General features: G+C 45.9%; 2 protein-coding genes across 3 annotated transcripts in view; one reads left to right on the top strand and one right to left on the bottom strand.

Annotated features, from left to right (window-relative positions):
* The window catches only part of rmdn1 (regulator of microtubule dynamics 1), a 4,309-nt gene extending 3,489 nt beyond the window's left edge, over window positions 1-820 (top strand). Inside the window, exon 10 of the mRNA XM_079409275.1 lies at window positions 1-820. This exon is cut by the window's left edge and continues 273 nt beyond it. The gene's annotated coding sequence lies outside the window, so the exon portion shown is untranslated.
* Window positions 468-11,759, bottom strand: LOC306864959 (NEDD4-like E3 ubiquitin-protein ligase WWP1). 2 transcript variants are annotated; one of them, XR_013783826.1, is made up of 26 exons: window positions 11,638-11,759; window positions 9,251-9,307; window positions 8,345-8,417; window positions 8,129-8,267; window positions 7,631-7,755; window positions 7,377-7,511; window positions 7,222-7,288; window positions 6,974-7,137; window positions 6,523-6,817; window positions 6,273-6,368; window positions 5,754-5,928; window positions 5,619-5,673; window positions 5,455-5,539; window positions 4,574-4,702; window positions 3,884-3,956; window positions 3,724-3,795; window positions 3,557-3,645; window positions 2,896-3,055; window positions 2,651-2,784; window positions 2,323-2,463; window positions 2,134-2,254; window positions 1,956-2,060; window positions 1,541-1,637; window positions 1,325-1,397; window positions 1,074-1,251; window positions 468-749 (listed from the first exon to the last, which is right to left on the bottom strand). XR_013783826.1 is itself a non-coding variant. In XM_079409274.1 (25 exons), the coding sequence occupies exons 3-25, from the start codon at window positions 8,412-8,414 to the stop codon at window positions 1,152-1,154; spliced, it is 2,700 nt and encodes an 899-aa protein (XP_079265400.1). In that variant the 5' UTR covers window positions 8,415-8,417; window positions 9,251-9,307; window positions 11,638-11,759; the 3' UTR covers window positions 468-1,151. The 2 variants fall into 2 exon arrangements, 1 of the variants encoding a protein (XP_079265400.1); XM_079409274.1 differs by having other exon boundaries at window positions 468-1,251.
* Window positions 11,760-13,854: the final 2,095 nt, after the last annotated feature.

The following is a 13,854-nucleotide window of genomic DNA, read 5'->3' as shown; positions in this document are numbered from 1 at the left end:
CTCACCAGCAAACAGAGACCCTGGACTGACTGCAGATCAAAGATCAATCAGTGAAGCTTCTACATGGCTAATCTGTTTATCAGATAGTAATGAGGATTTTTATCAAACTCTCATTTAAACTAATCGACACACTTGTGCACCTGGAAACTCTGAATACTTCAGTTCTCACAGAATCATCCATCCACCTAGAACACACTGAAACCAATGTGCTAGAATGAAACTATAGATCATGGTTTTTGTTCTTTATTTACACGAATCTGATTTCAAATGTTTTGAAAGCAATTAAACTAACAAAGTAATTTAACATTGTCTATTTTGTGCTCTCCGCAAATGAAAATTTCAAACAAAGAAGAATATATATTTATGCTGGGCTCAGAGTTCTGTGTTGAGATGCAATTAAAGAATCTACAAAAACATCTCCATCACTGTTAGTGCTTGAAGAACACGAGAGACAGCCGAGTTTGTTTGAACTCATATATTTTAATATGAAATATTCATGGACACAGTTTTCCTCCCCTGACGGTCAAAGGCCACAGAAATAATGAAGTGCTTCGAGCACAACGGACTTCAGCTGCTGCTGCCGTTCTGAGCGTGTGCAGAGACTCTGGAAGGACGAATACTGATTGACAGTCTAAAGTGACAACAGCAATACTGTCGAGAGCCAGTCGTGATGAATGATATGTCTGTCGGTCTACAGGAGTCCAATCATCTCTCACTCTGCAGGCAGCCATGCAAGCGCTTAATCACAACTTAATGTCCAACAAAAAAAAAAAAAAAAAAGCCCAGGCACCTGATCAAACTCTACAATCATTCTGTAAAAGCTCTATAAAACTAGAGCCATAAGTTGAGTTCTACTATAAAATCCTCTCTAATAATGATGTTTTTTTCCTTCAGGCTCATTTTAAAAACTCACCAAATGAATAAAACAAAGCGTTGTTGTATATAGATATCAGCATCGAAAAGATCAGAAAAGCTCAAACGCTTGCATATTCAAGGGGAATCATGTTATGAATATCTCTAAATGAGGTTTTAAGATAAAGATTTGGTTTAACATGACAAAATAGCTTATTTACATTGGTAATCATCTGTGCAAGTTTCATGGTTTTGTTTTACTTGGCTGACGCGTCGCCGTAAAGGGGAAAGGCGTCTCATCACTCTTGACCGAAGCCTTCCGTCTCCTCGATCGCAAAGAGCAGCTTTTCCTTCAGCTGTTCGAAGCTTTTGTAGGGGGGCAAATCCAGTCGGTTAAAGCTGCGAACAGATAAAACTGAGTGAGACGTGAACGGCATCAGCCTGCGCCGACTAGTTTGATCCTGAAACTCACCAGGTGTGACTCCGGGGCAGCCAGGTCTCTTTGCCCACCTTCTCAATGCAGAACTTCTGCGGTCCGTTGCTTCCTGGAGGATGAAGAATCAGAAGAAAAGGGTTCAAATGCATCCGTGTCACACAGGCGAGTGAAATAAACAGGCGGCTGGTGTGTTTTTATTGTGGTGAAGGCTCTGAGAGTGTTTCTGGATTCACCGGAAACAGCTGGACTCACCCATGAGCTCAGCGAAGCCCCCCAGCGGAAGCCTGCAGGTGCCCGTCACAAACTGCATCAGACGCAGACGCACCTCGTTATCCACCTCCTTCACCAACTGCACACAGACACATCAGAACAGATTCAGACCTCATCCGCTGCAATGGGCCAAAACCAGCTAGTTTAAAAACAATTTTATTTTATTTTAATTGCTAATTTGTGTTGCCAAACACAGGATCATTTACTGTAAACATTTCTGCTTTTTGTACTTTACGGAGACAATATATAAGTATAAATATAGATATAAATCGAATAACAAATGGTCAATTTCAAGGCCAATGTTAAATGTTTTGACAGCTCCTACGGCAGGAGAAAGGAGCCGTGGCGCTTTCATACGAGACCTTATGAAAAGGCATTAGTGAAGTCAGTTTCACACCTGCCAGAACCAGATGATCTGTTTGCTGTTGCGTGTGTAGTGACGATAGACTGTGTTCCTCTGCCAGTCCTGCAGATCCACCTCCTGCATGCCACACAACATCACCTGAAACACAGAGAAGTGTCCGTCACCGAGAGCTTCAGACGGGTCAGAAAGGTCAAACAAACCGCTAACGCACCTCCAGCTCCTTCTCATCAAAGTACTGCAGCCACTGCAGCGGCACCACCTCGTTAAAGCCGTCCAGAAACGCTTTGGTCTGATTCTCGACGCCACGAGAAAACCTCCACTCAGCCATCAGCCTGCGGGACAGGAGACAGCGTCAGTCACAGGAACACTCATCAAACTGCGGCTCACGCAGCGCTCTTACCCAATATACTCCTCTTTATTCTCCTCCGTCACCAGGACATTAGCTCCGTCTTCTTTCAGGTCATGAGACGTGATTTTGCCCAGGATCTCCATGTCCACTGAGAAGTACATCTCTAGGCTGCACTCCTCGATGTTGTTGTCTCTGCGAAAAAATCACATGAGCGGCGATCAGTCGTCTGTAGAAACATTTACTGTGACCTCTGACCTCATTTGTGAATTTTGGATTTGTGAAGACTGAAGAGGGGAACTCTAGCACTACGATGCACTAGTGCTAGCCGTTTTTCACCTTCAAAAGGTCAGGACGGTTTATAATAACCAGACAGACGCACCTGATCCAGATGAGAGAGTTATAGAACTCGGGATCTATCGACTCCAGATCCTTCAAGATCAGTTTCTTATTGAGCATGCGCTTGTAGAAGGGCAATGAGAAGCCGGTGTCGATGAACTTCCCGTGGAAGAGAGCCTGCAAACGCACAGAAAAGAGTCTGGTCTGCGGACTTCAGCTCTACTGATATGTGTGTGACTGTGTGAGACTGTGTGTGAGTGTGTGTGTGTGTGTGTGAGTGAGTGATACCATGGCGATGAAGCGTCCGATGAAGCAGAAGTAGGACAGGTGATCGGGGTTGATGGTGGATGCTGGGTTGATCTGCAGACAGTAGTTGCTCTTGCCAGCGTATTCAAACAGACAGTACATGGGGTTCAGCACCTCGTGAGACAGCAGGAAGAACCATTCCCTGCGCACACACACACACACACTTCAAATTGTAGACAGAATCACTGCAGTGTCTCATATGGGATGTGAAAAGAGACAAAGCCACTGGCCAAAATAATCATCTGCCTCTCATGTAAATAGGGAATCAGTGTTAGTTTTTTTTTTGCATTGAAATGTAAAAAAGTGAAGAAAAAAAAAAAAAGCATGAACTTTTAAATTTAAAAATGTTTCATTAATTTCATTAATGTTAATACAATATGGTTGAATATAATGCAACATTTATTTTTGGCCCACAGCTGCTGATTCAAGTATGATTTTTGACATTTTGTATTCAGAAAGTCTTTGATGTCAATAAAGAACTAAACTCCGGCATTCACAAACAATACAAAGTTCTTGCAAACAGTTTTCAAATCACTGACACATGAAGGCAAGTAAAGCAGCGGTTCACGTGTGTGTGTGTGTGTGTGTGAGATTGTGTGTTCTGTATGGCTGGTGTTGATTTGATTCTCTGTGTGTGTCGTACCGAGCAAGGCCTCCGTAGTCCAGTCCCTCCTCTCCTCTGAAGATAATATACAGACGTCTCCTCAGGTCATACGGTTTAAAGTTCATGATCTACAGTAATGAGGAAAACAGAGACAGTAAATGAGACATTCAGAAACAGACTGAGCTTCTGTTGTGTGTTTCTCAGACCTGCTGGAACGAGTCTTCAAACAGCGTCTGTCGGGACACGGTGATCTTCACGTGGCTGGCCAGAGCGTTGGACTGCAGACACACAGACAACGTGTTTGAAAAACACACACACACACACACACAGGGTTTCACACGTGTTGAAGAGCTGAGTAAACGTTACCTGACACAAATAACGGAAATGCGCCAGTTTCCACCGGAAGCTTCGCTCGTATGCAATCTGTGGACCTTTAGTGCTGTGCAACACACACACACACACATTCACTAGAGGAACACAATGCCTATAATGCCAATACATTTCCATCCATGTATTTGAAATGCACAAAATGCACAATAAAATGTGCATAAAAGAGGTGGATAATTTTTTTTTATTGTTGGATACATGCAAGACACATTCAGTGAATAAAATCATGGATGCACAAAAAAAAAAAATGTGATTTTGATTAGATGCTGTGATTGGATAACTGGACTGAGCAGAGGGCCGATGTCATCACACAGAAATGTACCATACCATACCATAAATGTTGATTTAGTCATTCTGAAATGCCTGTATAATCAACTTCCAAAACTGTCTCGCACGGTTGTGTTCACGAACATCAGGCATCAGAACGCAAAAAAAAAAAAAAAAAATTTCACATGACTGCGTCTAATTTATGTATTACCATGAAAAGTCACAGGCTTCCCTGAGCTGAAATGCTTTTGTAATACTGATATTCCGTGCCAGTTTCCCAGGAGGTGACGATTTTGTTATTTTGAACACATGGGATGGAAACAGTATTTTCTATGCTAATGTTTTATGGCATATTCACAACTTTAGTTGGAAACATAACTACTGTGAGACTGATGGACTTACACAGCAGATTTGCCCGTCCGCGGGTCACTGAAGGTCGTGGTGCGTGTGTTATGATCCACAAAGTAGCGCACTCCCTCACGAGTGTAACGAATCTCCCAGCCCTCAGGGAGCGGGTCTTCGTTCTGCAGCCTGATACACACACACACACACACACACACAGACAGACACACAAGACACACACAGACAGACAGACACACAAGACACACACAGACAGACAGACACACAAGACACACACACAAAAGACAGACAGACAGACAGAGATACAGATACAGACACACAGCAGACACACACAGAGACACAGACACGCACACACACACACACACACAGAGACGCAGACACACACACACACACACGCAGAGACGCAGACACACACACACACGCAGAGACGCAGACACACACACACACACAGAGACGCAGACACACACACACACAGAGACGCAGACACACACACACACAGAGACGCAGACACACACACACACACACACACACACACACACAGAGACGCAGACACACACACACACACACAGAGACGCAGACACACACACACAGAGACGCAGACACACACACACACAGACGCAGACACACACACACACAGACGCAGACACACACACACACACACAGACGCAGACACACACACACACACACACACATGCAGAGACGCAGACACACACACACACACGCAGAGACGCAGACACACACACACACAGAGACGCAGACACACACACACACAGAGACGCAGACACACACACACACAGAGACGCAGACACACACACACACAGAGACGCAGACACACACACACAGAGACGCACGCACGCACACACACGTGCGTGAGGAAAGTCAGATCTGAAGGTCACAGAGGTCACTGGAGGAGCTTCACTCACCCTTGTGTTCGCGGATCTTCCCACTGCGTTGTCTTTGTGTTGTGATTGACGAAGTAGACACGATCGTTGGTGTCGACGCGGCGCTCTGAGAACATGAATGCAACACACTCACAGTCAGACGCAGCACACACACACGTGTGTAACCCAGCGGAGCGCTAACTTACCCCAGCCCGGCGGCAGCGGCCCCAGAGGATCGTTCTCAGCAGACATCATGGAGGCCTGGAGACAGAGACAGAGCGTGAGCAGAACAGCCGGCTGAACCCTGACAGCATCTCCGAGTAAATGAGTTAGTCCTGTACCGAGTAGAGGTATCTCTGATTGAACTGGTGCATGGCCCCCTGCAGCTGACTGCGCTGCGACTGCCACTGCTCAAAGTTCCTCACAGACTCCATTGTCGGCCGCTGCCACGTGGTGGTGCGCGTGTTATGATCCACGTAATAAATCCTGCCGCGGTTATCCACCCTCCGCTCCCAGCTACAGTCAGAGAACGAGAGTCAGTCACCATCAACACGGCTAACATTACTACTCATCTTCCACTGCAGATCATCACTGCACATCATCTGCCCTCTCCAGCAGAATGACTACAATATTGTTTTAAATAATGTTTTTATTAGTATGGCAAATAAATGTAAATGTTTGACCAGTGTTTTCATTAACAGCATGTTTTGAAGCAGTTAAGATAATTAACATTTAATGCACTAGTGTATGTTAATCAAACTAACCAGCCTGTAATAATGAGCATTCCAGTCATAAACAGGATCAGTGGGTCGAGCCGCTCAATCAGTGTGTGAGTGTGTGTGTGCTATCAGGAGTCTCACCCCATCGGTAAGGGCTGAGGTCGCTCCCAGGTTGTTGTTCTTGTGTTGTGATCGACGTAGTACGTTCTGCCATGAGGATCCTTCCTCTGCTCCCACCTGAGAAAACACACACTCACTCAGATTACAGCGTAACACATGCATGTGTGTGTGTGCGTGAGAGAGAGTGTGTAGTGTGTGTGTGAATGTTTATGTGTGTGTGTAGTGTGTGTGTGTGTGAATGTTTATGTGTGTGTGTGTGTGTGAGTCTGACCTGGGTGGCAGTGGTTCTGGCCCGGCTGGAGGAGGCTGCTGTTGTGGTTTTCCTCCATCAGATGGGGTGGAGCTGGTTAGGGTTGGGTCAGGGTTAGTTAGGGTTGGGTTAGGGTTGGAGCTGGAGGCAGCAGTAATCTGTGTGGTGGCTGCTGCAGATGAGGAAGAGGAGGGTGGTGGTGGTGATGATGATGATGATGAGGCAGCAGCAGGAGAGGAAGTACTGCAGGCAACATCAGCAGCAGCGGCGTCCTCGTTATCGCCCGCTGACGACATCTCACAAGCCTCGCCGTTCACTGACAGAGACAGACAGACTCATCCTGCATGTTTGCTAAACATCAGATCAAAACAAACACTCCCAGACAAGCGGAGGAACATTTATCAGCCAAAGCATACAGATGGGCTGCTAAAATCATCCATCTGGTTTATTCTGAAAAAAGTATTTTTATCACCGGCGGTGCTGATCGCGTCACTGTCAGCGGGCTGCAGACTGGGCGTTTGGTGTGAAAGGGAGGAGTCTCTGTCTCCATTGACGAGGAGGGAGGGGCCTAGGTCACAGTTGACAGATGAGGTGGGCGGAGCTTCATTCTCCAGTCCATCTGAACCGTTCACAGATCTGCAGAATCATGTTAGTAACTGTGCATAATTAAGCCAACCATATATTTAATTCCCTAATGACAGAAACACTGCAGATTCCCACCTGTTCTGTGGCCTCGCAGAACTCTCGCCTGGGTTCTCATGAAAAGCATCTCCATTCTGATGGACTTCTGCAGACATACAGACACAGATGACAGACAGCCGGAGCGCTGGAGGTCAGAGGTCAGATTAGGGTTAAGGGCGTGCAGGTGCTCTTACTGCTCGCAGTGGTTGGGTTTCCATTGTGCATGTGCTGCGGGTCGAACAAGAGTCCGTCCAGGAAGACTGTGAGTTCACCGGTGGACACGTTCTTACCGTCCACGGTCAGCGTCAACACCTCGCACACATTCTCCACTGAAACAACAACACACAACCCTCACCATCTCTACTGTCCCTGTCTACTGGTGCTCCTCCTGTTAGACAGCACAAACCATCATCTGTTCAATAATGTGTAAACCAGCAGAGAGACGTACGCTTGCCGTCGTGCTTCCGGAGCGTCCCGCTCAGATCCAGCGAGGCTTTTCCCAGCAGTGCGTCAGCCTTCAGCGTGTGATGACTCCAAACTCTGAACTCCAGCTGCGAGTGTGGCGTTATACTCCTGCGGCGACACACAGATTCAGAGGAACATCAGAGTCTGAAACTAAACAGCTGAGCACAATTAATTTTCTTATTTTGTCTCTTCTCTGTCACACCGGTAATAAAACTCTGAGAATTTAATTGAAAAGCTGCAACAGAGAGTTTTAACCAATAATAGCCTGACTGTTTCTGACTACACTGTCAGCATGTAATGACCCAAATAGCAGCCCTCATCAGTCCTACTTTTTAATGAAGCTGATTTAAAGTTATGACCAGCCTTAAATAAAAAGTCCTTTAGTCATTAGATGACTAACTGGTAAGACTAGTTTAAGCAGTTTATGCCATTAATCTTGGACACAGCTGTGTCTGAGCGGATGTTCGTAAGAGTGACTCACAGCGTCAGACGTTCGTCCCATTTAGGACTGGAAGAACTGTGGGATTTGGCAGTTTTCTTGCTCTCCCCCTCTGATGTCACTTCCACATAGATGGCTGTTCCAAACCAGTTCTTCTTCCTCTTGAGTTTGGCACATGAAACTAACAAACGCAAACACGACACACAGTCAGCATCTGAAGAAAACATGTCACTTCCTGTTCCTGTTGTGTTGTCTTACCGACGGCGTGCAGCTGAGAGCGTTCTCTGTTGTTACTGCTACAGTCGCTTCTGGAGGAGCCCGTGGCCATGACCTCAAACACACAACACACCTCATCAACTACAGGACCTGAATGAACACACACTCAACTCATTGGCCCATGAGCCAATCGTCGCTAAAATCGTTTGGCATCTTAACACACTGAGCTTCAGACCAAGTCTAAAAGTCAGCAAGAGTTTTCTATTCTCTTTAGTGCTGCACAATTAAATAAATATTGTATAAATCTGTGATGCTTTTACTTGAAATCAAAAGAGTATTTTATTTCATTTAAATGAATAGTTAGTTCGTGTCTACAAAACCTGTGAACAAGAACAATTTTCTTCAAATTCAGTTCAGTGTTTCCACAGAAAACAAAAACGGACAGCTACAGTAGATGGGATTTGTTTTTCCTCACGCTAACCACAGTTTCCCAGTACAATAGCTGCCGACTGCCTTTGACATCTCCAATGATTCTGGATTTCTAGATTTAAGTGGCAAAACCTCCACAGACAGACGAGCTGTTTGAAAATACGGCCGAACTGAGCTGCCACTGTGGAGGACACACGAAACTGAAGAACAAACTCTGGATCTACAGATGCAGAGACATTATTTCATTCCTATTATTCACAAGTGTAGATCTAAATATAATGTTATATTGAAGACTTTTAGACCATTAATGTCGACAGCTATAATAGAAAAAATGTAGTAGAAGTCTCACAAGACACATGAAGTGTTTAAAATCAGGCGATAAAATCAGAGTAGAAAACAGAAAATTCTACCCCAAGAAACATTATGAAATAACATACTGCAGTTATTAAGGATTGACATCCAACTAACCCATCAGCACCTCGTCAGAGTAAAAAAACTGATGAAATCTGACCAACTCACAATTGCTGTGCGTGAGACGCCTGTGTTTCTTCAGCCGTCACTGTGAGCCATGATTCACTGCAACACAAGAGATTCACATCAACAATCATGAAGACCTGCTCCCATCTCACAGCTTTAATCAGCTTAACCAGATGCGGGACAGACGCGGGACAGACGCGGGACAGACGAGGGACAGACGAGGGACAGACGAGGGACAGACGAGGGACAGACGAGGGACAGACGAGGGACAGACGCGGGACAGACGCGGGACAGACGCGGGACAGACGCGGGACAGACGCGGGACAGACGAGGGACAGACGAGGGACAGACGAGGGACAGATGCAGGACAGACGAGGGACAGATGCGGGACAGACGAGGGACAGACGCGGGACAGACGAGGGACAGACGAGGGACAGATGCAGGACAGACGAGGGACAGATACGGGACAGACGAGGGACAGACGCGGGACAGACGAGGGACAGACGAGGGACAGACGAGGGACAGACGAGAGACAGACGAGGGACAGACGAGGGACAGACGCGGGACAGACGAGGGACAGACGAGGGACAGACGCGGGACAGACGCGGGACAGACGCGGGACAGACGGACAGATGCGGGACAGACGAGGGACAGACGAGGGACAGACGCGGGACAGACGCGGGACAGACGAGGGACAGACGGACAGATGCAGGACAGACGAGGGACAGACGAGGGACAGACGCGGGACAGACGAGGGACAGACGAGGGACAGATACGGGACAGACGAGGGACAGACAAGGGACAGACGCGGGACAGACGAGGGACAGACGAGGGACAGACGCGGGACAGACGCGGGACAGACGAGGGACAGACGGACAGATGCGGGACAGACGAGGGACAGACGAGGGACAGACGCGGGACAGACGCGGGACAGACGGACAGATGCAGGACAGACGAGGGACAGACGAGGGACAGACGAGGGACAGACGAGGGACAGACGCGGGACAGACGCGGGACAGACGCGGGACAGACGAGGGACAGACGAGGGACAGATACGGGACAGATACGGGACAGACGAGGGACAGATGCGGGACAGACGAGGGACAGATACGGGACAGACGAGGGACAGACGCGGGACAGACGAGGGACAGACGAGGGACAGACGAGGGACAGACGGACAGATGCAGGACAGATGCGGGACAGATGCGGGACAGATGAGGGACAGACGCGGGACAGAATGAAGGCGTGACAAATATCTGCCAGCAAAACTGACTCATCTGAGTTTCTCCTCCTGGACGCTCGGTGGAGGAGAAGCGTCTCTATCGAAGGATGAGGTTTGCTGAACTGAGATGTTTGGCAGTGAGCTGCGTTTCATTCGTTCACATAACGTCTGCGTATCTGCGACTGCAGGGCTGATAGGAGAAACAGCTCCAGCATCTTTTAACAAGGCTGGACTCATGAGTTTGCGTGATTGTGCAAGACTAGCTGTTAGTGTCCACTAGAGAGTGACCACACTGCATTAACTAGTAGCTCAGTTTAGTCAAGTCACCTTTAACATTACTTCTATACAATAAAGTCTGATCCAAGGCAACTTCAGAGTGTTAAAGTGGAAAATAACAAATCAATGATGTGATTCTAATATAAAATAACACATTCTGCTGTAAAGCAGCTCTACAATAGACAATATTGTCATTATTCAGATCAGTGTTGGTTTGGTTTCATATTATGCAGATTTCATTTAAATTAATTTTTTGCTAGCTGAATTGAAATGAAGTAAATGCAGCCGTTTAAGCACAGAATGAGAGGAAACACACTGTCTGATATTAATATCTGTGATTATAGCAGTGCATAACCTCTCTCTGTCTGCAGTAATGTTCATATATAAGTGTTTAGGGTCTGTGTACGAGCTGATGTCTCTCTGTGAGTGTTTGGATCAGCTGTGTATGTGTTTATCTGTGTCTCTGCGGCCCGTTACTCAGCTCACAGACAACAAATCATCGGAACTGAGTTTTTGACTCCTTAATTGTTCATCACTGCGAATCCGGGCCCGGTGGATCCGATGCTGTTGTGCAATTCAGAGACTAAACGGCAAATATTCCGCAGTTTATCCGCACACTCATGCTAACAGGCTAACACATTAGCGTCACGGCTAACGCAGCTCTGACGCGATCAAACGACAAATAAACGGTGATTGCTAACAAACACACACTGCTGTGACCCTCACACTGTCCTGTCACACACCCCTGAGTCTCTCACACACACTCGGGTGTGTGTCTGTCAGTAATCGGGTTTAATCTGGATCAGGCCTGCAGCCGCACCGCCATTTTCACATTTTAACCTGCAGAGCGACCGCGGAACCCCGCAGTGACAGTAACAAACCTTAACCTGGTTAAAGAAGTTTAACTAATCGGACAAACAGTTTAACTCACCAGACGCTGCTGCGGGACTGCGCCTCAAACCGACTGAACCGAGAACGCGCCTCCTACTGACTGTGACTCACTCTCACACACACACACACACACGCACGCACGCACGCGCGCGCGCAAACCGTGTGGGGACTTCCATAGGCGTAATCAGTGTTGGAACTACTTTGGGGGAGCCCACCTTTTTTTTGGGGGGGGCGAGTTTATACTACTGTTTCGGCTATTAAAATAGTTCAGTTTTGTGTGTAATGGCAAAATTATTATATTTCGTTTCGTTTTTTTATTAAGTTAATTTAGAAAAACGTTTGGAGCATTTTTGTTCGTTAAATAGCCTTTTTGTTTTTTTAAAGTAACGAGTCAGCTGCATGATCATGGCCTATGTTTGATCAATTTAGCCTTCTCATATCATCAAGTCTGGCCTAAAATAAAATCTATAGATATACTAAAACAGTTCAAGCATTTAACAATGTTTAAACGTTAAACCTGCGCTATAATAATAATAATAATGTATCTATATCTGAGTTTGTGCAGAGAGTGGAAGCTAAAGCTGCTCTGCAGGACATGGAGGCACCAGAACAAACACTTGCATTGCTTTCAGTGGAAACACATTAAAATAGCCTACACTGTCTTTTTTTTATTTTTTATTTTTTGATAAAGGTAAGAGTAATACATCATTCGGACCTGTAAAGGGTCTACTTGTATTTGTGCGCACTCACAATACCAACAAAAGATAGTTCTTTTATAAAACAAAGAAAACAAACATGATGCGCTTTCTGCGTCTTGAGCTTCAGCTGAGCGAATACATGCCTCACAGACATGATACATATATCTATAGAAAGCTTTAAATTATTACTTAACGAAATAAAAAAATCGAAAACAAAAACTCTTTTATTATAATCTTAATCATAATCAATAAAGATGCATTTCTCTCTAAAAAAACACTTCCGGCTTTGCTACTGTTCGGACGCTCTTGCTTATTGCTCTCCGCTTTGCTCCCTATTTTTGCATTTTTCTCATATCTCTCCAAGATTTTAACTTCAGCAGATCAGCACAGTGCTCAGACAACACATTTTTTTGGGGGGGAAACTTAAGACTTTCTCCCAGCAGTTTACATTCCAGAGACGGAAAAATACAGCTGTCTACATTCAAACAGACTAGAGAAAATGCCTCTCGTGGAATCTACTTGCTGCATGAACTGCCACAAACTTCTACAAAGGATTGCGGTTCTTGAAACAAAGTTACTTACTGGACTTCCAAAACAGGCGGAACACACAGCAGACGGTCAACACGGACCCCCTCAGCATACAGCTGGTGAGTCCTCTGAATCTCAAAAGTTTATACAAAGTGTAGAGGAAAAAGCCGAAACAGATCGACAGACAAATCGATGGCACAAACAGGGAGCGAGACCTAAAGGCAATCGAGACATCAGATTATCACGAGTATCTCGTATTGCTGCCGTAGCATCCTCTACCCCAGATACGGCTATGACAAGACTTGTAAACACTGGCATTCTACCACCCCCAATACATCTTGAGAACAGATTTGAAGCATTAATGAATGTGGGTGAGGAATCCGCAAATGTGACTAAACACGGATCGAATCAGCCAGCAGCTAACATCGCTACTAACAGGCGCTCAAGGTCGAGCAGACAGCGGCTTTCAGCTCAGAGCGCAGCCGAGCCCAGGACTCTGATAGTGGGCGACTCTATTATCAGAAACATCAGTTGCAGGACTACAACTACATACTGCCGTCCTCACTTCTCTCTGGGACTTTTCCAAACTCCCTTAAAACTGCAGTTGTTAAGCCCCTTCTGAAAAAGCGCAATCTTGATAACACCATGTTGAGCAACTATAGACCCATATCAAATCTTCCTTTCATAGGTAAGATAATTGAAAAGGTAGTTTCTAATCAGCTGAACAACTACTTAAAGTCAAATGGATACCTGGACAATTTTCAATCTGGTTTCCGAGCACATCACAGCACAGAGACAGCACTCGTTAAGATAATAAATGATATTCGCGTCAATTCTGATTCTGGCAAAATATCAGTGCTGGTACTACTAGATCTTAGTGCTGCGTTTGACACTGTAGATCATAACATACTTTTAGAGAGACTGGAAAACTGGGTCGGGCTTTCTGGGATGGCACTCAAATGGTTCAGATCATACTTAGAAGGGAGAGGTTATTATGTGAGTATAGGAGAACATAAGTCTAAGTGGACGGC

This window comes from Barbus barbus (genome assembly GCF_936440315.1).
Source record: "Barbus barbus genome assembly, chromosome: 46".
Lineage (NCBI taxonomy): Eukaryota > Metazoa > Chordata > Actinopteri > Cypriniformes > Cyprinidae > Barbus > Barbus barbus.
The sequence above is the reverse complement of the archived record's forward strand: the minus strand, read 5'-3'. Positions and strand labels throughout refer to the sequence as shown.

Bases quoted from the DNA above. Each gene is read 5' to 3' on its own strand.
- LOC306864959 (XM_079409274.1), bottom strand. From the start codon at position 8,414: ATGGCCACGGGCTCCTCCAGAAGCGACTGTAGCAGTAACAACAGAGAA. The intron at 6,369-6,522 runs GTCAGACTCACA...GTGTTTTCTCAG, and splicing joins CCAGAACCACTGCCACCCAG to GTGGGAGCAGAGGAAGGATC. The intron at 1,398-1,540 runs GTGAGTCCAGCT...TTCATCCTCCAG, and splicing joins GGGCTTCGCTGAGCTCATGG to GAAGCAACGGACCGCAGAAG.